Source organism: Sminthopsis crassicaudata, chromosome 1 (assembly GCF_048593235.1).
Source record: "Sminthopsis crassicaudata isolate SCR6 chromosome 1, ASM4859323v1, whole genome shotgun sequence".
In the NCBI taxonomy this organism is placed as follows: domain Eukaryota; kingdom Metazoa; phylum Chordata; class Mammalia; order Dasyuromorphia; family Dasyuridae; genus Sminthopsis; species Sminthopsis crassicaudata.
Window position 1 is genome coordinate 333,005,324 of NC_133617.1, and position 23,315 is coordinate 333,028,638.

At 31.9% G+C, this 23,315-nt stretch overlaps 1 protein-coding gene across 1 annotated transcript in view; it reads left to right on the plus strand.

Annotated features, from left to right (window-relative positions):
- The window catches only part of CTNND2 (catenin delta 2), a 1,154,077-nt gene that overhangs the window by 239,081 nt on the left and 891,681 nt on the right, over window positions 1–23,315 (plus strand). The window contains 1 exon segment of the mRNA XM_074279123.1: window positions 16,135–16,268. Within this exon segment, the coding sequence (XP_074135224.1) occupies window positions 16,135–16,268 (134 nt within the window).

Consider the following 23,315-nt stretch of genomic DNA (forward strand, 5'->3'; position numbering starts at 1 on the left):
AAAGTAAATAAAGCAAATGATCATAGATTACTCTGAATGGAGATTAAGCAGTGAGATCAAGGAGATATGTGGAGGCCTTTCTAGAAGAAACCAAAAAGTTTGAAAATAAAAGGTTAATTTTACTTTTTAGAGTAATAGAGCTAGGACCATTAGAAACTGAGAAGCAACCTATATATAAAGCATTGAATATGAAAGAGATAAAATGATTGCTGCTTGAATTATTTTTTAGCTGGTAAATATAAGAATTAGTGCATTGTTGGGGACAGAGATAACTTCATGGAAGAGATAGAATAATATAGTGAAAGAGTGTAAGTTATGTGGTGAGAGTAAGATAGAGAATGAAGATTGGACCTGATTTATTAGTATGGAGAATTTCCAGATGAGGACATCCCTTCTATCAAAGGGGTCATCCTTTGATGTACAAGGAGCATATATAGTTTGTGACAGAGAAAATGAAGCTCACATCTTCTGACTCTGAGATCAGTTCTCTCCCTAAAATATTACATTTCCTATAGTGAAGCCATAATGATAAAGATACCTTCTGATTTATGGTGGCTTCATAGCCAAAATGGCTCAGTTACAATAAGTGTGAACCAATAGCAGGCAGAAGTTTAAGAATATAGCTAATTTTGATTCTGTTAGCTAAAGAAGTATAAACAAGATTTTCTTTTGGCATTTTTATGAGTTGTTTTTGAGGTCAGAAGATAAATCATATATGGAGTGTTTTTTTTAAGTGGCCTATTTTCAGTAAGTATTTTATATGATATTAACACTTATGTGAAAGTAGTGATAACTGAAATCAGAGATTACTTAGCATTGATCCAGCTATGTTTTCTGATGGTTGTGTACTTTAACAAAGAGAAATTAGGGAAATTGAATTAATATGATTGTAGAACACTGGTGTTAGAAGGAAAAAAACATTTAAAAATAGATGATCCCTACTTTAATAGTAAATATATTTTAGAGAACCCCAAAGACTCTGCTAAAAAGGTATTAGAAATAATTCAGAATTTTAGCAAAGTGGCAGGATACAAAATAAATCCACATAAATCCTCAGCATTTTTATATATCACCAACAAAATGCAACATCAAGAGATACAAAGAGAAATTCCATTCCAAACAAATGTTGAGAGTATAAAGTATTTGGGAATCCATCTACCAAAGAATAGTCAGGAATTATATGAGAAAATTTACAAAACACTTGCCACAAAAATAAAGTCAGATTTAAATAATTGGAAAGACATTCAGTGCTCTTGGATAGGCCAAGCGAATATAATAAAGATGACAATACTCCCCAAACTAATCTATTTATTTAGTGCTATACCAATCAGACTCCCAAGAAACTATTTTAATGACCTAGAAAAAATAACAACAAAATTCATATGGAAGAATAAAAGGTCGAGAATTGCAAGGGAACTAATGAAAAAAAACTCAGAGGAAGGTGGTCTAAGTGTACCTGATCTAAAGCTATATTATATAGCAGCAGTCACCAAAACCATTTGGTATTGGCTAAGAAATAGACTGGTAGATCAGTGGAACAGATTAGACACAAAGGACAAAAAAGGGTACATCTATAGCAATCTAATCTTTGACAAACCCAAAGATTCCAACATTAGGGATAAAAATTCATTATTTGGAAAAAACTGTTGGGAAAACTGGAAATTAGTATGGCAGAACTTAGATATGGATCCACACTTACCACCATATACCAAGATAAGATCAAAATGGGTCCATGATTTAGGCATAAAGAATGAGATAATAAATAGATTAGAGAAACAGAAAATAGTCTACCTCTCAGACCTGTGGAGGAGGAAGGAATTTATGACCAGAGGAGAACTAGAGATCATTATTGATCACAAAATAGAAGATTTTGATTACATCAAACTAAAAAGTTTCTGTACAAACAATACTAATGCAAACAAGATTAGAAGGGAAGTAACAAATTGGGAAAATATCTTTAAAGTTAAAGGTTCTGACAAAGGTCTCATTTCCAAAATATATAGAGAACTGACCCTAATTTATAAGAAATCAAACCATTCTCCAATTGATAAATGGTCAAAGGATATGAACAGACAATTTTCAGATGATGAAATTGAAACTATATCCACTCATATGAAAGATTGTTCCAAATCACTACTGATCAGAAAAATGCAAATTAAGACAACTCTGAGATACCACTACACACCTGTCAGATTGGCTAAGATGACAGGAACAAATAATGATGAATGTTGGAGGGGATGTAGGAAAATTGGGACACTGATACATTGTTGGTGGAGTTGTGAAAGAATCCAGCCATTCTGGAGAGCAAGTTGGAACTATGCCCAAAAAGTTATCAAACTGTGCATACCCTTTGACCCAGCATTGCTGTTATTGGGCTTATATCCCAAAGAAATACTAAAGAAGGCAAAGGGACCTGTATGTGCCAAAATGTTTGTGGCAGCTCTTTTTGTTGTAGCTAGAAACTGGAATGGATGTCCATCAATTGGAGAATGGTTGGGTAAATTATGGTATATGAAGGTTATGGAATATTATTGCTCTGTAAGAAATGACCAGCAGGAGGGATACAGAGAGGCTTGGAGAGACTTACATCAACTGATGCTAAGTGAAATGAATAGAACCAGAAGATCGCTGTACACTTCAATGCTGTATGAAGATGTATTCTGATGGAAGTGGATATCTTCAACATAGAGAAGATCCAACTCACTTCCAGTTGATCAAGGATGGACAGAAATAACTACATCCAGAGAAGGAACACTGGGAAGTGAATATAAATTGTTAGCACTACTGTCTATCTACCCAGGTTACTTATACCTTTGGAATCTAATATTTAATGTGCAACAAGAAAATGGTATTTACACACACAAAAAAATAGTAAATATATTTAAGCCTTGTATCAACATATAAGTTTCGAAAAATATTTTATTCTGTTTTCAATTTGAACCCTAGAATTGACCATTTGAATTGTGATAGTTTTATGCTGAACTAAACAGGATAATAATTCTATAAACTGAAAGACTATCTTTTTCTAACTTTCTCATATTTTTGCATGCAACTTCCAAAATAATTGCGCTCTTAACTCAACACCCGTTTGTTAATATTATCTCTCTAATTGTGAAATACTGTAGATGTTTGTATTGGATTCTTTTATTCTAATTCTATTTCTCATTATGGATATCATAAGTAACTTGTTTTAAAATTAACCCCAATTACTGCTAAGATATTATATTTAGTTGAAAAAGAGGACCATCATATTTCTCATCATGGATTTCATACAGTATAATGATCTTTGTAATGAAAGCCTTCTAATCTTATCTAGGTGTAAAATATTGACTAGTTATTTTTAATTGTTTGTTTTCAGAGTTGCTATTTAAGTCAAGTAGGATGGCACACTGCTCATCACTTATATTGAGTTAAAAAATAAAATCGATAGTAGTAGGTTTCATCAAGAACAGATGGACAAGACTGATGATCAGAGAGATTAGAGCTAGAGATTAAAAAGACTCAGCAGGGAAAGTGATTAGTGAAGGTCCCTAATGCTAGCAGTAAGCGGAAGTCAAATAGTACTTATACAGTTGTCCCATTTTGGAGAGTAAAGTCCATAAAAAGGCATCAGGAAGATGTCTAAATATAATGTTCATGGTTAAAAACAGTTGTTTAAGAAATATGACAAGAAGCATAAATTTAGGCTTTGTCAGGACATTCATCTACCAGTGACAACTAGATCTTTTAGCAAAAGTATGCTGATTATGTTAGCATATAGCAAGAAATAAGTTGCATGTCTATTAAGGGACTTTTTATATGACAATACATTTATAACATATCAAATTGATTGTATTCTCAATGGGGGGGGTTGGGAGAATCAAAGAGAGAGAATCTGGAATTCAAAATTTTAAAAACAAATGTTTTACTTTTATTTTTAACACACATTGCTTTATGAATCATGTTGGGAGAGAAAAATCAGAGCAAGACAGGAAAACCATAGGAGAGATAAAAAACACAAAAAATAAGTGAATATAGCATGTCTTTATTTACATTCAGTCTCATTAGTTCTTTTTCTGGATGCAGATGACATTGTCTGTCCAAAGTCCAAATGTCTAAGATTGCTTTGAATCCCTGAACCAATGAAAAGAACCAATTCTTTCACACTTGATCATCACACATTCCTGCTATTATTGTGCACAATGTATTCCTCATTCTACATGTTTCATTTAGCATCAGTGCATGTAAATCTTCCCAGGCCTTTATAAAATCAACTTATTTATAATTCAGATATAATAATATTCCGTGGTCTTCATGTACCACAACTTATTCAGCCATTAACCAATTGATGGGCATCTATTCATTTTCCAATTTTTTGCTACTACAAAAAGGGCTGTCACAAACATTTTTTGCACATGCGGGTTCCTTGCTGTCCTTTAAGAACTTTTTGGGAAATAACCCCAGTAGAAACACTGCTGAATCAAAGGGTAGTGCAAAAATATTTGGAGCAGCTCTTTTGGTAGTGGCAAGAAACTGGAAACTGAGTGGATGCCCATCAATTGGAGGATGGCTTAATAAATTATTGTATATTAATGCTATTAAATACTATTGTTCTGTAAAAAACAACCAGAAGGATGATTTCAGAGAGCCTTGGAGAAGTCTACGTAAACTAATGCAAAGTGAAATGAGAAGAACCATACCATTATGCACAGCAAGAGTATGTATATTTGTGTAATGAAGGAATTTGTCTATATTCCTTCTTTACCTATTTTTTCCAAATAGTTTTTATAATTTTGGAATTACTTGTTCTTTAAATGTTTGGTAGAATACACTTGTGAATCCATCTGGCCTAGGAGATTTATTCTTAGGGTGTTCATTAATAAGTTCTTCAATTTTTTTTTCAAAAATGGGACTATATAAGTAATATGTTTCCTCTTCTGTTAACCTGGGCAATTTATATTTTTGTAAATATTCATCCATTTCAGTTAGATTGTAAGACTTGCTTTCCTACATTTTGATAAAATAGTTCCTAATTATGGCCTTAATTTATTTTCCATTAGTGGTAAGTTCACCTTTTTCATTATTGATCTTATGATTTAGTTTGTTTTTCCTTCCTTTTTCTGATGAAATTAACAAAAAAAAATATTTCTTAATATCTATTGTATTAATCTCTTCTTTTAGTTTCAGAATTTCTAATTTGGTATTTAATTAGGGATTTATAATTTGCTCTTTTTCTAACTTTTTAAATTGCATGCCTAATTCACTGATCTCTTTCTGTTTTATTCATGCAGCTAGTTACAAATATCAAACTTCCCCTAAGAACTTTTATTTTTACATTCCATAAGTTTTGCTATGTTGTCTCATTATTGTCTTTCTTTTGAATGAAATTATGGATTGTTTCTGTGATTTCTTGTTTGATCCACTCATTTTTTAGAATTAGATTATTTAATTTCCAATTAGTTTTCAGTCTATCATTCCCTGGCCCTTTATTGAATATAGTTTTTATTGTATTGCGATCTGAAAAGTAAGCATTTGCTATTTCTGTCTTTCTGTATTTGATTGTGATATTTTATGCCCTGATATATGTTCAATTTTTTGTTGGTGGCAGATACTGCCAAGAAAAAGGTGTATTCCTTTCTGTACCTATTCAATTTTCTTCAAAGTTTTGTCAAATATAGTTTTTCTATTATCTATTAACCTTTCTAATTTCTTTCTTATTTTGTGGTTTAATTTGTCTGATTGTGAGATGGGAAGTTTGAGGTCCCCCACTAAAATAGTTTTGCTATTTCTTCCTGTCACTGGCTTAAAATGTTCTCTTGGAATTTACCTGGTCTATCATTTGCTGCATACACATTTAGTATGGTTACTACTTCATTATTTATGATATCTTTTATTAAGATGTACTTTCCTTCCTTATCTCTAGCTTTAATAAGCTCTGTTTTTACTTTTGTTTTATCTGAGATCAGAATTGATACCCTTGCTTTTTTAAATTCAGCTAAAGCATAATAAATTCTGTTCCAGCCTTTTACCTTTATTTTATTTTTCTCTGTGTGTCACATGTGTTTCTTATGAACAACATATTGTAAGATTCTATTTTTAATCCACTTTGCTATTTCCTTCCATTTTATAGGCGATTTCAGCCCATTCACATTTACAGTTATGACTACCAATTCTGTATTTCCCTCCATCCTATTTTCTCCTATAAATACTTTCCACCTTGTTCTTAATTGTGTTTTTTTAAAACAAAAATCAAAAAATGTTTTACATATAACTGGAGAAAAATAAAATTCTAAATTAAAAAAATAATTTCAAATTCAGCCAAATTGATCTTAGAATGGTCTCATATAAAATGAGAACCCAGGCATAGAGATTAAGGTTCAGGGATAACTCCAGTCCCCATAATATGTTGTGGAAGAAAGGAAGGACTTTGTCTCAAGTTAATTATAGTGTTACAATAGGAACCAAAATAGTTACTATCCATTTCCCAGTTCCCATTAACTATTCTTCTTTATATATCACCTGGACTATTACAGAACCTTACTAGTTTATCTCCATGACTTACCTATCCCTTCTTGATTATTTTTTGTTTATAATTTTTTACTAAAGTTTAGGATATACCCATGTACCCCTCTACTCAATAAATTTCTTATTTCCTCCAGGATCAAATTATAGCCCCATTTTTGACTTTTTAAGTCTTCACCTTGACCCTAAGCTACCTTTCCAATCTTGTTATGTAATACTTCCCTTTGTATATTCTACATCAGTCAGATGACATTCATGATTCCTAATACAAGAAATTCCATCTACAATACACTGTATTGTTCCTCCTCCATTGCTAGAATGCATTCTCAATTTTCTGTAACTTTGTTGAATACCTTATTTCCTTCAAAACTATGCTCAAACACCATCTTTTAAATGAAAACCTTCCTAATCATCTCAGCTTTTTATGTGCTTTCCCCCATGAATATAATATTTATTTATTTTATATAAACTAAATTCTATTTGTCTTCCATAGTAGAATATAAACTGCTTGAGGATAGACATGCTTCATTGTTAAGTTCATATTACCCCCAATGCTTGACACACAGGAGAACTCATGATTGAGTTCTTTCAAAAAGAAAAAGTGCTATTTCTTAGTACTTGAGTTGTCTTTGTCATGAATTACTGACTTTTTTATATTTAAGATAATAGAATTTAGAATGGGCAGTAATCTTAAAGATTACTTAGTTTAAGGTTTTTATTTTATGAGTTTGCCAAGTGAGGTATAGAAAACTTAATTCATTACCTTGCCTATATTCATATAGTTATTGAATTTGAGAACTGGGATTTAAATCTATGTTATCTAATTCCAAATCCAGTAAAGTTCTACTACATCATGCTATCCCTTAGAAATATAATATCTGGTATTTCCATTACCTTTTCTATTTTGAGGTAGCTTCTCATATCTTGTCCTATTTTTGACTCGGCCTATGTTTTGGTTTTTGTTCCTGCCTTCCCAGGATTTGATATTCTTGGCTAACTTCCTAGTTACTAACTTCTGTTCTTTTTACAATGTCTATTTTTTCTCTCACTTTCAAATTTAATCTTTTTCAATTAGCAAAAATCTATTTTCTCCTGTTTTCATTCCCCTCCTTCATTGAAAAGAAAGTAAGAAAGAAAACAAAACCCTTGTAACAATTTCCCATGCATAAACAAAACAAATTTTTGCATGGGTCATGTCCAAAAAAAATTTCTCAGTCTGTATTCGAAGTCCAACTCTGACAAGAAGTGGGTAGCATTTTTCATTTTGAATATCTGAAGTAGTTTTTGGGTAATTGTATTGCAATAACCAATATTGCATCTAACCAAATCACTCTTCTGTTAACTAATCTTTGATTATTTTCTTATTGCTTTTAAGATAAAATTCAAATTTCTTAGCATGAGACAAGTCCTACATGATTTACATAAAAAAGGCCACATTTCCTATGGAATATAGACTTAGAAATCACTACTGAAAACTCAAGTGAGGGAAACATCTGGAGAGAGGTCAGTTTGATTGCCCTTAAACTTCTCTCTCTCTTTTTAAATTAAAGCTTTTTATTTACAAAGTATATGCATGGGTAATTTTTCCACCATTGACCCTTGCAAAACCATTTGTTCCAAATTTTCCCCTCCTTCCCCCCACTCCTTCACCTAGCTGGCAGGTAGTCCAATACATGTTAAATATGTTGAAATACATATTAGATCCAATATATGTATACATATTTATATAGTTATCTTATTGCACAAGAAAAATAAGATCAAGAAAGAAGAAAAAGAAAAACTGAGAAAGAAAACAAAATTCAAGCAAATAATGACAAAGAGTGAGACTGCTATGTTGTATTCCACACTCAGTTCCCATAGTCCTCTCTCTGGGTATAGATGGCTTTGTCACTGAATAAGTGGAACTTGTTTGATCATCTTATTGTTGAAGAGAGCAATGTCCATCAGAATTGATCGTCATATAGTCCTGTTGCTGTCATATATAATGATCCCCTGGGTCTGCTCGTTGCACTTAGCATCAGTTCATGAAGGCCTCTCCAAACCTCTCTGAAATAGTTCTGCTGTTTTTTGTTGTTGTTTGTTTGTTTTTGTTTTTGTTTTTGTTTTTTTATAAAACAATAGTATTCCATTCCATTCATATACCTTAATTTATTCAGCCATTCTCCAATTAATGGGCATCTACTCAGTTTCCAATTTCTTGCCATTACAAAGAGGATTGCCACAAACATTTTTGCATATGTGGGTCCTTTTCTCTCCTTTAAGATCTTTTTGAGACATAAGCCCAATAGAAACACTGCCAGATCAAAGGGTATGCACAGTTTGATAACTTTTTGAGTATAATTCCAAATTGCTCTCCAAGAATGGCTGGATCCATTTACAGTTCCACCAACAATTTATCAGTGTCCCAGTTTTCCCATATCCCCTCCAACATTCGCCATTATCTTTTCCTGTCATCTTAGCCAATCAGAGGTGTGTAGTAATATCTCAGAGTTGTCTTAATTTGCATTTCTCTTATAAATAGTGATTTGGAACAAATTTTCATGTGGCTACAAATAGTTTTAATTTCTTCATTTGAAAATTGTTCATATCCTTTGGCCATTTATCAATTGGAAAATGGCTTGAACTATTATAAATTTTAGTCAGTTATCTATATATTTTAGAAATGATGCCTTTATCAGATCCTTTGGATATAAAAATGTTTTCCCAATTTACTGTTTCTCTTCTAATATTGTATGCATTAGTTTTGTTTGTACAAAACCTTTTTAAGTTAATATATTAAAAATTATCTATTTATGATCAGTAATGATCTCTAGTTCTTCTTTGGTCACGAATACCTTCCTCCTCTACAAATCTGAGAGATAACCTATCCTAATGTTGTCCTAATTTGTTTATAATATCATTCTTTATGTCTAGATCATAAACACATTTTGGCCTTATCTTGGTATACAGTGTTGGGTATTGATCTATGCCTACTTTCTTCCATACTAAGTTTCCAATTTTCCCAGGAGATTTTGTAAAATAGTGAATTCTTATCTCAAAAGCTGGAGCCTTTGGGTTTGTCAAATACTAGATTGTTGAAATCATTGGGTATTTTCTTCTGCAAGCCTAACCTATTCCATTGATCAACAAATGGTTTTGATGACTGCCGCTTTATAATATTGTTTTAGATCTGGTACAGCTTGGCCACCTTCATTTCCTTTTCTCTTCATTAATTCCTTTGAAATTTGTGCCCTTTTGTTCTTCCAGATGAATTTTGTTGTTATTTTTTTCTGGTTCAGTAAAATAGTTTCTTGGGAGTTTGTTATAGCATTAAATAGATTAGTTTTGGAAGTATTGTCATCTTTTATTATATTCGCTTGACCTATCCACGAGCACTTGATCTTTTTCCAATTACTTAGATCTGATTTTATTTGTGTGGAAAGTGTTTTATAGTTTTGTTTATATAGTTCCTGAGTTTCCCTTGGCAAATAAATTCCCCAATATTTTATATTATCAACAGTTATTTTAAAAGGAATTTCTCTTTGTATCTCTTGCCGTTGGATTTTGTTAGTGATGTATAAGAATGCTGATGACTTATGTGGCTTTATTTTGTATCCTGCAACTTTGCTAAAGTTGTTGACTTTTTCTAATATATTTGAGTTGATTCTCTGAAGTTCTCTAAGTATATCATCATATCATCAGCAAAGAGTGATAATTTGGTTTCCTCATTACCTACTCTAATTCCTTTAATCTCTTTTTCTTCTTTTGTTGCCAAAGCTAGCATTTTTAATACAATATCGAATGGTAATGATAGTGGCCAATCTTGTTTCATCCCTGATCTTATTGGGAATGGTTCTAGTTTATCTCTATTACATATGATGTGTGCTGATGGTTTTAGATAGATGCTACAGACTGTTTTAAGGAAAAGTCCATTTATTCCTATACTCTCTATTGTTCTTATTAGGAATGAATGTTGTATTTTATCAAATGCTTTTTCTGTATCTATTGGGATAATCACATGATTTTTGTTAAGTTGGTTATTGTAATATAGTCAATTGTGCTTATAATTTTCCTAATATTGAACTAGCCCTGCATTCCTGGTATAAATCCTACTTAGTAATGGTGTATTATCCTGGGGATGATTTTCTGTAATTTCTTTGTTAATATTTCATTTAAGATTTTTGTATCAATATTCATTAGGGAGACTGATCTATAATTTTCTTTCTGTTTTCATACTAACTGGTTTAGGTATCAGTGCCAGGTCTCTGTCATAAAAGGAATTTAGTAGGAGTCCTTCATTCCCTATTTTAAAAAAAATAGTTTATATAGTACTGCAGTTAATTGTTCTTTAAATGTTTTGTAGAATTAACATGCAAATCTATCTGGTACTGGAATTTTTTTTTCTTAAGGAGCTGATTAATAGCTTGTTCTATTTATTTTTTCTAAAATAGGTCTACTTAAGAAATGTATTTCCTCATCTGTTAATCTGGGCAATCTATATTTTTGTAGGTATTCCTCCATTTCACTTAGGTTGTCAAATTTATTGACATAAAGTTGGGCAAAGTAACTCCTAATAATTGTGCTAGTTTCCTTTTCATTGTTGGATAGTTCTCCCTTTTCATTTTTGAGACTAACAAGTTGATTTTCCTCTTTCATTTTTCTAATCAAGTTTAATAAGGTTTATCTATTTTGTTGGTTTTTTCATAGAACCAACTCTTCATTTTATTTATTAATTCAATAGTTATTTTTTACTTTAAATTTTATTGATCTCTTCTTTTATTTTTAGATTTTCAAATTTGGTATTTGATTAGGAGTTTTTAATTTGTTCTTTTTCTACCTTTTTTAGTTGCAAGCTTAATTTATTGATTTTCTCTTTCTCTGTTTTATGCAAGTAAGCATTTAGAGATATAAAATTTCCCCTTATTATCACTTTGGCTGCATCCCACAAATGTTCGTATATTGTCTCATTATTGTCATTCTTTTGGATGAAAATATCATGTATGTCTATGATTTGCTGTTTCATCCATTTCTTCTTTAAGATGAGATTATTTAGTTTCCAATTTCTATTTGGTCTATTAACTGTGGCTCTTTATGAAATGAATTTTTATTGCATTGTGATCTGAAAAACATATATTCACTATTTCTGCCTTTCTACATTTCATTTTGAGGTATTTATGTCCTAATATATGATCAGTTTTTTGTATAGTTTCCATGAACTGCCGAGACAAAAGTGTATTCCTTTGTGTCTCCATTCAATTTTCTGCAAAGACCTAAAACATCTAGTTTTTTTCTGGTATTCTATTTACCTCTTTAACTTCCTTATTTATTTTGTGGTTTGATTTGTCTAGTTCTGAGAGAGCAAGATTGAGATCGCCCACTATTATAGTTTTGCTGTCTATTTATTCTTGTAACTCTCTTAACTTCTCCTTTAAGAATTTAGATGCTACAATACTTGGTGCCTATATATTTAATATTGATATTTGTTATGTCCAGGCTAGCTCCCTGAAGAGCTGAGAATTGGCCAGAGTCAAGATAAGCAAAAGTCCTTGCCCCACATTGGGAGCCAAAATGTAATGTTCTGTTGTCTCTAGATTGATGATTGTTCTCTAGGAGCAAGTTTCTTGGGGAGCTTCTGGGGAGACAGCCTTCCTTTCAGTTCTATAGTGTGTCTTTCAAAGTCTTGAATCTTTTCCTGTCAGAATCTCTCCAGCCAGCTTCAGTCTCTAACTCCCTCTGAATCCAAAGTCCCCAGTCATCATGAAGGTAGAATATCAAATACTCTTCTTCCTGAATCCTGGCTCTGAATCTCCTCCAGCTTCCCTGAAGTTCTTCTGGGAAGTCTTGTCCTTGACCCAATCCAGACTGACCTTTCCAGACTCTAACTTTTTCTAGACTGCCTCTTCCAGACCCAATGTTGCCTCCTTTTATCTTCCCAGAGAATGGTCTTGTGGGTGCTCCCAGGGGCTTGTGGAAATTCCTACAATCAATGAACTAGCTCTTTTTAAAGGTGTAGGCTCCTTTAAATGTATAAACTCATTTTCAGGAGTCTAAAGGTATAAACTCCTTTTAAAGGTGTGAACTAAAGGTGTGAATCCTGACCTAGAGAATTGTTAAGTACCAACTTAGCACCTAGTAAGAACCTAACAGATATTGCTTTATTATCTGTGGTACCCTTTAGCAAGATCAGTTTTTGCTTTTGCTTCATCTGAGATGAGGATGACTATCTCTGCTTTTTTTTTTACTTCACCTGAAGCATAATAGACTCTGCCCTAGCCTTTTTCCTTTACTCTGTATCAATCGGCTTTAAATGAGTTTCTTGTAAACAACATATTGTAGGATTCTGGCTTTTAACCCAGTCTGCTATCTGCTTACTTTTTATGAGAGAGTTCACCTCATTGACATTTACAGTTAAAACTACTAATTCTATATTTCCTGCCATCTTATTAACCCCCAACTTATACTTTTTCTCTTTCCTTTTTCACTTTCCCTTCTTCCCAGTATTTTACTTGTGAACATTACTTGCCTCAAGCAGTCCTCTCCCTTTAGAGACCTTTTCTCTTTCTTATGCCTTTCCTCTACTATTTCTCTTTTCATTTCTATTTATCCTATCCCTTCCCTTTTTCCCTTTCCCCTCCCACTTTTCTATAAGATGAGAAATGTTTCGGTGAAACTAAATATATCTAATATTCTTTCTTTGAGCCAGATCTGATGAGGGTAAGATTCACACAATATTTGTTACCTCATTTCCTCACGCCTTCTTTCCTTGTATTATAATATATTTTCTTTGCCTCTTCCTAAGATGTAACTTTCCTCATTTTACCTTCACTTTCCCCTTTTTTTCTGTTACAATTCCATTTCCACTTCGAGTTTCTTTTTTATATTATAACAATAAAATCAGATTACACATGTACTCTCTATGTAAACCCATAATAGAAATACAATTCTCAAGAGTTTTTTTCTTTTTACCTTTTTTATGCTTCTCTTGAGTTCTATATTTAGAGGTCAAATATTTTATTTAGCTCTGGTCTTTTCATCAAAATTAAATGGAATTCACAAGTTTCATTGAATATTCATCTTCTTCCCTGAAAGAAAATGTTCATTTTAGCAGAGTAATTTATTCTTGGCTGCATTTTAAGTTCCTTTGCCTTTTGATCCTTTAAATTGGAGCCTTATTGTGGCTCCTCTTTATTTGAATTGTTTCTTTCTGGCTGCTTGTAATATTTTTCCCTTCATCTTATAGTTCTTAAATTTAGCCATGATATGCCTTGGGGTTTTAATTTTGGAGTCTCTTTCAGGAGGTGTTTGGTGAAGTATTTCAATGGTCATTTTGCCTTGTGATTCTATTATATCCAGGAAATTCTTTGATAATTTCCTGAAAGATAATGTCTAGGCTTTTTTTTCCCCATCATATATTTCAGAGACTCCAATAATCATTAGATTGTCTCTCCTAGATATGTTTTCCAAGTTGGTTGTTTTCCCAATTTGGCATTTTACATTTTTTTTTTTGTTTTTCTTGATTGATTCTTGTTGTCTCATTGAGTCATTCATTTCCATTTGTTCAGTTCTGAATTTTAGTGAATTATATTCATTTACTTTTTAAATTTCTTTTTGTATTTGTCCAATTGAATTTTTAAATGAGTTGTTTTGTTCTATGGAATTTTTTTCCATCTCACAAATTCTGGTTTTTTTTAAGGAATTATTTTCTTTTTCCATTTCACAAATTCTGTTTTTAAGGAGTTATTTTCTTTTTCCATTTTACAAATTCTGTTTTTCTGGGAGTTGCTTTCTTTTTTCACTTTATCAACTCTATCTTTTAATGAGTTATAAGCCTTTTTCATACCCTCATGCAAAGTTTTCATTTCCTTTCCCCATTTTTCTTCTAGCTCTCTTTTAAGATCCTTTTTAATTTCTTCTAGAAGAATCTTGTGTGATAGGGACCAGGTTATGTCACCTTTAAGCACTTCATCTGGAGACAATCTGCCTTTAGTCTCTTCATGGTTTGAAATCTCTTCTTTTTTCACAATAGAAGCTGTCTATCATCAGAATTCTCTTTACTTTTTTACTCATTAAAAAAAAAAAGTTAAGGTCTGCTTTTAGGGCTGGGAAGGTTTTTCAAGTGGTCACAGCTACTCTAGGTCAGTGCTGATTTACTCCTAGTGCTAAGGGGGTCATGGTGGCCAGGTCCTGTGAGATTCTGGCCTTTTGGGATTTACTATTGATCTTTTGCATTTATGTTGGATGTTTTATAACTTCTCTGCTGATCTACTGACTAGCAACCAGGGCAGAGTGACCAACACTGCTGTAGATTCCTGTAGATTCCTCCCTGTAGATTTTTCTCCATGTGGACTTTACCCCACTGAATACATACTGCTCATGGAGTCCGCACTGCCCCAGGACTCTGTGCTGTCTACTCTGGCTTTGGGCTCAGCTGTTTGTGTCAGGCTGCCACATTCCCATTTCAAATTGAAACACTTTTTCTGATCTGTTTCCTCCCCATAGATTCTCTGCCATGCAGAGACTGCAGTGCCCCAGGACTCTGCACTGTCTATTGTGGTATTTGTGCTCAGGCTTGTGCTTGGCTACCTCCCTCCCATTTCCAATTGAAACAGACCTTTTCTGGTGATCTTCAAATTATCTTCAGCTGACAATTTGTTTCACTCCCAATATTTGTGGGTTTTGCCAGTCCAAATCTAATTCATGGGCTGGATTTCATAATTAGTCTGAAGGTTGTAGAGAAGGTCAGAAAGAAACATGTATCATCTCTGCCATCTTGGCTCTGCCCCTGCCCTTAAACTTTTCTTACCAGGATAGCATATATAGTCTCCAAATTAAATCATGTATTTTTTGCTACTAAATGACTCCTATGCAAAGAGGAAAATAGGTTATGATGTTAAGAAATACATTGAAAATATGAAGAACATATGAGAAATCAGAGAAGCTAGCACTCTTTAGATTACAAAGAAACCTCATGCCTTTATATCATGAATATTTTATTCAAGAGAAGATCAGACTGTGTCATGCATAACATATTCTTAATAACATTACCAAATTAAGTTGATCTTATTTTAACATACAGCAAAAGAGTAGTTATTGATGTATGAAAATCATTCTTGAGTCATCTGTCTGAGTTTATTCAATGTAAATATGTATTACTGTTAAGTCTTGTAGTTAAAAACCAACTAACAATTTAATTTAATTTAGGATTTGAGATGGTATGGAATTATGGTTATTCTCTAGTTTTTTTTTTTCCCTTACAATTCTAAGTCTCTTTAATGTATGCAAAATTATCTTTTCTTTCTTATCATTTCCACTTGTTTTCATCCTTTTTTACTTTTTCTTTTTTCTGCATTTTTGTTCCATCATTTTTAGCATTTATTTTTTACTTATTCTATTCTCCTCCTTCCACCATTATATACTAATCTTGAGGAATAAACAAGTAATAAATGTGTGAGATAAAAATTGTGGATAAGGTTTATGAAAAAGAATCCATTTTCTTTCTTTGCTCAGTCCTTAATGTATTCTCTGTGTTATGCAGCTTTCTTTTTCCCACAAGACAATAATGACAACTTAGTACTAAAATTATGCTTTTCTAAAATTAATTTGACCACTTTCTATTAATTAAAATTACTAATAAAGTTTTTGTTTTAATTGTAGGAGCTATGCCTGTTCCAGACCAGCCTTCATCTTCAGAAAAGACTAGTTCTCTGAGCCCTGTGTTGAATACATCTAATGGGGATGGATCTGAAACTGAGACAACCTCGGCCATTCTTGCATCAGTCAAAGAACAGGTAAAATAATTCTATGCATATTATTTATTTGGTGAGAAATGGTAATTAAATAGTGATGTACAACCTTAAAATTATTTAGCTATATTCTAGAATTTGCTTCAATTCATTGTATTGATTACCAGATGTGGAACTGAATCAACGCATTGTTATATAATAGCATTATAATAGAAAGAGAGTGATACAATAGCAAAAACCTTAGGCCAAAAAATTACTATAGTCCTTACTTACTTTATCTGTATTACCTAGGATAAATTTCTTCAAATTTCAGGCTTTAGTTGTTCAGAAGTTCAATGAGATGTTTGAACAAGTTGTTCTCTCAGGTGCTATACACCTATATGATTTTTTATCTACACCTATATCTATTTTTTATCTACAAATTATCTATGTAGATTTTCTTGATTATTGAAATACACCAGTTAGAGGCAGATTGTGTTGGATGATTATACTAGACATAAGTTGATGATTGTATTAAACATCTATAGGAGACTGAGAAACAGATAAAATTAAGTGAAGTTTTTTTTTTTAATGAAATTTGTGCTTCTTCATTATTACATGTCTGATCTTGTTAGAAATCTGTATGTGATTGTATGCAAATAGACTTCTATGGTTTTTTTTCAAGTGGCTGGTTCAAATTCCAAAGGGCTACACAATTTCAAAAAAGATAATCTTTGCTTATCTAAGAGAGTTCTCATACAATTCAGAGAATAATTAAATGAACTCCTGATAGCCAATCCTACCATATCAGCTCTTCTTTTAAAAAGTGGATAATAGTGGATTTCTGTTCTAGTTTTCTTCCCATTTCTCTAATTACAAGTTATTTAGTGATGACTAGATATTTTCTCATAGTTCTCACTAAACCAAAGGGTAAATTTCAGATGGCCATCCATCTGGTTATAAACAAGACTGGTTTACTCTAGGAAGAAAAAAGTGTAGCTTTGGCTAAATAGGAATTCTTTTCTGTGACGAGAATATATTCCACTCACCTTGGCCAAGCACACATAGCCTACTAAAGCTGCATCAGAACTATAATTGTAATATGGGACTTATAGGTATTTTCTATTGCTAGATTTGTTTAAAACATTATTGAGGGTTGATAGAAAGAGGATTTGTGAAATTCCAGATGATTTAAGTTTAAAACCTTTAAACCTTGCTGTGCATTCTTTAGTTTGTTAATGAGAGTGTTTCTCCAATATATTACATATTTTCCTTCTTTATTAGATAGAGTACATTTACTGTCACTAGATGTCACCCATATCTGGAATAGTCTCATGCCCCATTTCTACATTTTAACTCCACAGCTGTCTTCCTTTTGCATGTCAGCTAGGCATACCTTCTATAAGAAGCCTTTTCCAGTCCTTCTTAACCTTAGTGCTTTCCGTCTGGTATTACTTCCAATTTATCTTATATCTATTCCTATCCCTGTATCTATATCATCTATATATCTATCATCTATATATCTATCTATATTGTTTGCATATTGTTGTTTGCTTGTTATATGCACCAAACCATTTGTTTTGATATTTCTTTCTTTCATTATATCTCTAATGCTTAGTATAATATTTGACACATAGGTGCTTAATGAATACTAATTAATTAATTGACTTAATTTCTTAATGATTTATTCATCATTAATACAACTCAGTTTGATTAAACAATCATTTATAAAGCCTTCATTGTCTATGGGTCTGCCCTACATACAGTGCCAAAATTGCCTTCCAATAATTTCCAAGATATGCCCTATGTTTTCATATAAGTAAATATGAGAAAATATGAAAGTGGAGAAAACACTAAACATTAGAAATGTAAAAAAAGACTTAGGGAAGGTCTTTCAAATATTTCTTTCTGTTATTGACCCATGTGATACTCTGCTGAAGTCTAGGAACTCTTTCTAAAAATTATATTTTTAAATAATTGACCTGCTAATATTTATTAGAAATTCCCATATCAAGACCACCTTGTTCAAAGACTACCCAAATGGACAGACACTGTTTTGCTTGTCCAACTGATTATTATTCTTCTCCCTCCCTTGTCAGCTGTCACTTTTCAGTGTCCACTTCTAGCACTCTTTTGTCCCTTAGGTAAAAGTTTTCAGAGGGAACCTGAAGAAAAAACTTCTTAAGTCAGAAGGCTCAATTTCACATATAATACCTAATCAATGCTTCCAGAGGTAAGGATATTTTTCTCTTTGGATTCAAATATTTCAATTTTTGGAAAACAAGTCCCCATGCTGCTTAGAAACCATTTTTACTTAACTTCAGTTGCATTGCTTTATCCCCAAATGGTTCAGGTTAGTAGAATTATAACCACTAAATAAGGCACTGTATCATTACATGTTACAAATTATCTTGTTATTAAATTCATTATTCAAAAGCTATGTAATTTGGGAAGAATAATTATCATTCATTGTTTCTATATCCAATTATTTTTCCAGCAAATATTTATACAGCTCCTACTTTGTGGAAAATACTATCCTAGATATTCAGGGTAACACTAATATAAATATGATTCAGTCACTGTCATTAAGAATTTTATAACTTATTTCTCTAGCAATACATATTGGCTTTAAACTGTTTTCTTCTTTCACTGTCAAAGATTTTCATCATTTGATGAGAATATCTGTTTTTTTTCCACTGAGACTGTGATTTCAATAGTACAGAGAACTTCTGAAAAGGGAGCTCCATCTAACAATACATGCTGAAAAGAATCATACAATTTATACATATAAAGAGTTGTCTACAGAACTCAGTAGCTACAGCAGCAACAATAATAATAATATTTAGAATATATACTATGTACATCTTAGACATTGTGCTAAGTGTTTTACAAATATTTTATCCTTGCAACAATACTGTAAAACAGATAGCTTTGATATTTTTATTTTACAATTCAGGAAACTGAGACAGTAATTAAGTGATTTGTCCTCATCTGATATGTGTTAAAAGTGAAGTATTTGCTTAGATCATCCTAATTTTCAGGCCATGTTTCTTTGCATCATTTTATAAAACTCTTTGATGTATCCACAGGATGTATGCTCCTTGAAAATGGAGACTATTTTTTTTCTTTCAATTTTGTAATTCTAGTACCTAATTAGCAAAATGCTTTATACAGTTGTTGTAGTTGTCAGTTTTTTAAAAATGTGTCCATCTCTTCATGACCCAATTTGGGGTTTTCTTGGCAAAGATACTGGAATGGTTTGTCATTTCCTTTTCCAGCTCATTTTATAGATGAGGATTAAAGGCAGAGTTAAGTGACTTGCTTAGGGTCATACAACGAGTTCATGTCTAAGGCCAAATTTGAATTTATGAAGATGAGTTTCCTGATTTCTGCTGGTATAGATTGTGCCACCTCACAGCCCTAGTCTGCTTTATATAGACTTATATAGCTTTATATGGATTGAATTGAATTGAATTAGAATTGATTGGATATGATTGATTCATTAGCCATTTATTCTTTTAGGAAGTACAACTGGTTGTCCAGGTGCACAGGTCATCTCTATTTTTTTAATATTTTCCAGATGTTATGGTAAATTTCTTAATGACAGTGACTGAATCATATTTATATTAGTATTATCCTAGATACCTAGCATAATATTTTCCACAAAGTAGGAACTGTATAATTTTTTTTCTGGAAAAAATAATTGTATATAGAAACAATGAATGATATATATTCTTCCCAAATTATATAGCTTTTGAATAACTAGAATTTAATAGCAAAAAATTTGAAACCTACAGTGCCTTATTTAATGGTTATATGTCTAGTAACCTAAACCATTTGGGGATAAAGCCATGCAAGTTAAGTAGAAATGGTTTCTAAGCAGCATGAGCACTTGTTCTCCCAAAGTTGATCTACTTGAATCCAAGGAGAAAAATTATCTCCTTACCTCTGGAAGCATTGATTTATATGTGTTATATGTGAAATTGAGCCTTATGACTTAAGAAGCTTTGTCTTCACGTTCCCTCTGAAAACTTTTACCTAAGGATCACTGTTATAGACTTTTATAAGATGGCTCCAAATTATGACCATATTGTGTTTACATATGGACCCATTTTATTTGAAGAGGAAGAAAGTCCTCTGAAGTTAGAAGAACCAAATTTGTGTCACAAATCTACCATTTACTCACTATGTGACCTTGCTGGAAATATCTATGCAATAATAAACAACCTTTCTGAGACTCAGTTTCTTTGTTTATAAAATGAACGCATTAGCTTAGAAGATGTCTAATATCCCTTCCAGCTTTAAAAACTATCATTCTTTCAATGCTAGAGTAGGTAAAATATACATTTCTTAAACTGTGTTGCTATATTATAAATATTTTGTATTTATTGAGTTGAATTGAAACTTATATCTAAAATTTATTTGATTGTTGTATGGGAAATCCCTCTCAACAGTAGGATGTCTTCATAGTGAGTAGTCTAAGAGATAGCAAAGAGGCAGAATGGCAAGGGTACCTGGAAACTGATAGGCAGGGAGAGTGCAGAAAAGATAAGGAAGAAATAAAGAGTAATGTGACAGCTAGGTGGCAGACTAGATAGCACTGGTATCAGAAAGATTCCTTCCTGAGTCCAAATCTGACCTCAGACACAGATTAGCTGTGTGACCTTTAGAAAGGAAAACACTACAATTATGTCTATTACTACTATTATTATTACTTCTAACAACGCTCAATATCCTCTTCTTTCTCCTCTTCTTCCTCTTATTACTATTATTAATACTACTTATGCTTGTGTTATTAGTATTGTCATTTTACCAATGAGGGAATCAGATTTGAGAGTTATAATAACATTAGTAAAGTCACATAACTAGTAAGGGACTTTATAAAGTAGGATTCCACCTCAGATCTTCATGAATACAAGTTCAATGCTATATCCATTATACCATGTAGCTATCTCTAAAATACCAAGGAAAATGTCAGAGAAATGAGAATTTTACCCAGAAATAATGGATGTCAACTGTTCTCTTATATTCCCAACACATCTACAATACCCTTTTTTCATAGTCATGCCTTTCCTTGATGATTTAATTTTATTTCCCAGAATCATAACACAGTGTTTTGCACATTTCACAGTAGACAGTATATAAACAATGTTAAATAAATGTTTTTTGTCTTCACATAGCAAAAATATGAACGAATAGCTTTCAATCTACACTTGAAGAGCGATCTATTCCACAACTTTCTCACTCTCTTCATCAATACCCAGTCTCAATTAGAGATGGTTTTTATTGTTGCTTACATCAACCTAAAAATCCTTTTAGTTTTAGTCTATCAGAATATTTTCAACCTTAGTTTTTCAACAATTGCTACCAACAACTTTTTGTTCCTCAGCTAATTTTCCATATCCTACATGAATCTAAAAATCATTTCCAGAAGCAATAAGAAAAAAAGAAGCAAATAAAGGTTGAATAGCTAACTCTTTTTCTTACCATCTATTGTCATTCCATCTATTTCAAAAACTGAAGATTGAGCTTTTGACCTTCTTATTCTTAACATGATGGGAAAAGCTCATTTGCTATTATCACATTTGATGCTCATGACATTATTCAGGTGAAGTGTTTTGCAAATCTTAAGAGATAGAGAAATGTTATTTTTCTTCATCATCATTATTATTATCATCATCATCATCACTGTTACCATTTAACTTCTTTAAGTTTCCTCTTTACTTACATCCCTGAGCATGAATCTATTCACTGAACAGGAATTTTGTCATTATTTATAATGTTTATTCTTATCAATATGAACAAAACAATGTAATTTTAAAATATTTCTTTTTCAAAGTCAATGATATTTAATAGTGACTTTCTATTCACTGAATTATGAATTTCAATTAGATATAATGCTTTTTATTATTAATTTTTTTAAATTACCAAAAATATAATATGTAAAGGGAACATTGTTGAAAATCATCACATAATAGTCTATTCATTCATAAATTATTTTTCTAATCAGTATACCAATACATTTTCCATATTAAATTAATGTCATTAGAATTCTAAAATGTCATTTAGAATTAGAGATTTTCTGATAACATAACAATTCTCTAATACTATCAATCATTTTAGATTCTTTGGGAAATTTATGTTACAAAAATGAAGAGAAAACCTACATTCAATTAACCTTCAGGAAAAGATTGAGATCAGGAAGATTACATGACTAGATGAGTGAACTTTATATTCAAATACATTCAAAAAAAGAAATTATAGTAATTAATCATAGGATGCAAACTATTTCAGAAACCAGGATTATATTATAGCACACTTGATAAATGCCTTGATTGCTAATTTAGAAATGTTATCTGTTTCAAATTAGGAGGTTTTCTTTGTGAATGAAATCCTTAAATTTGTGTGTTTTTCCTTTAACTGATCTTACTAGTATTTGGATTGTAAAATATAGCTATTGTTCACACTACTACTTTGAACTGTGACTTGAGAGAATAAATCAGAAGTGATCAGTCTTAGAGTTGATGCATTCTTTCAGGGCTGATGAATTCTTTGGGGTTCTAGACTGGGAAAACCACAACTATAGAGGTAAGCAGGGAGTAGGATATTTTATTCCTTTGTAGTAGAGACTCGGAGTGCCTTGGAATCATAATCTCAGACAGATATCTAATCATCATGTCTATCATCAATTTTCATTACTAACTACTGCTCCTTACAATCTGACCATCTGACTTGGCCCTTTTCAACAATGAGGTGATTTAAAGAGGCCATTTCCAATAGATTTGGCTGCAACCAGAGAAAGGATTATGGGGATTGAATGTGGATTACAACATAATATTTTCACATTTGTTGTTTGCTTACTTGTTTTTTTCTTCTCTTTGATCTCATTTTTCCTGTACAACATGATAAATGTGGAAATATGTATATAAGAATTGGACATGCTTAACCTATATTGGATTATTTGCTGTCTAGTAGAAGAGAGAGGTGGAGAGGGAGAAAAAATTGAAACACAAGGTTTTGCAAGGGTGAATATTGAAAACTATCTTTGGATGTATTTTGAAAAATGAAAAAATATTAATATTAAAAAAAAACAATTTGACCATCTTAGACTAG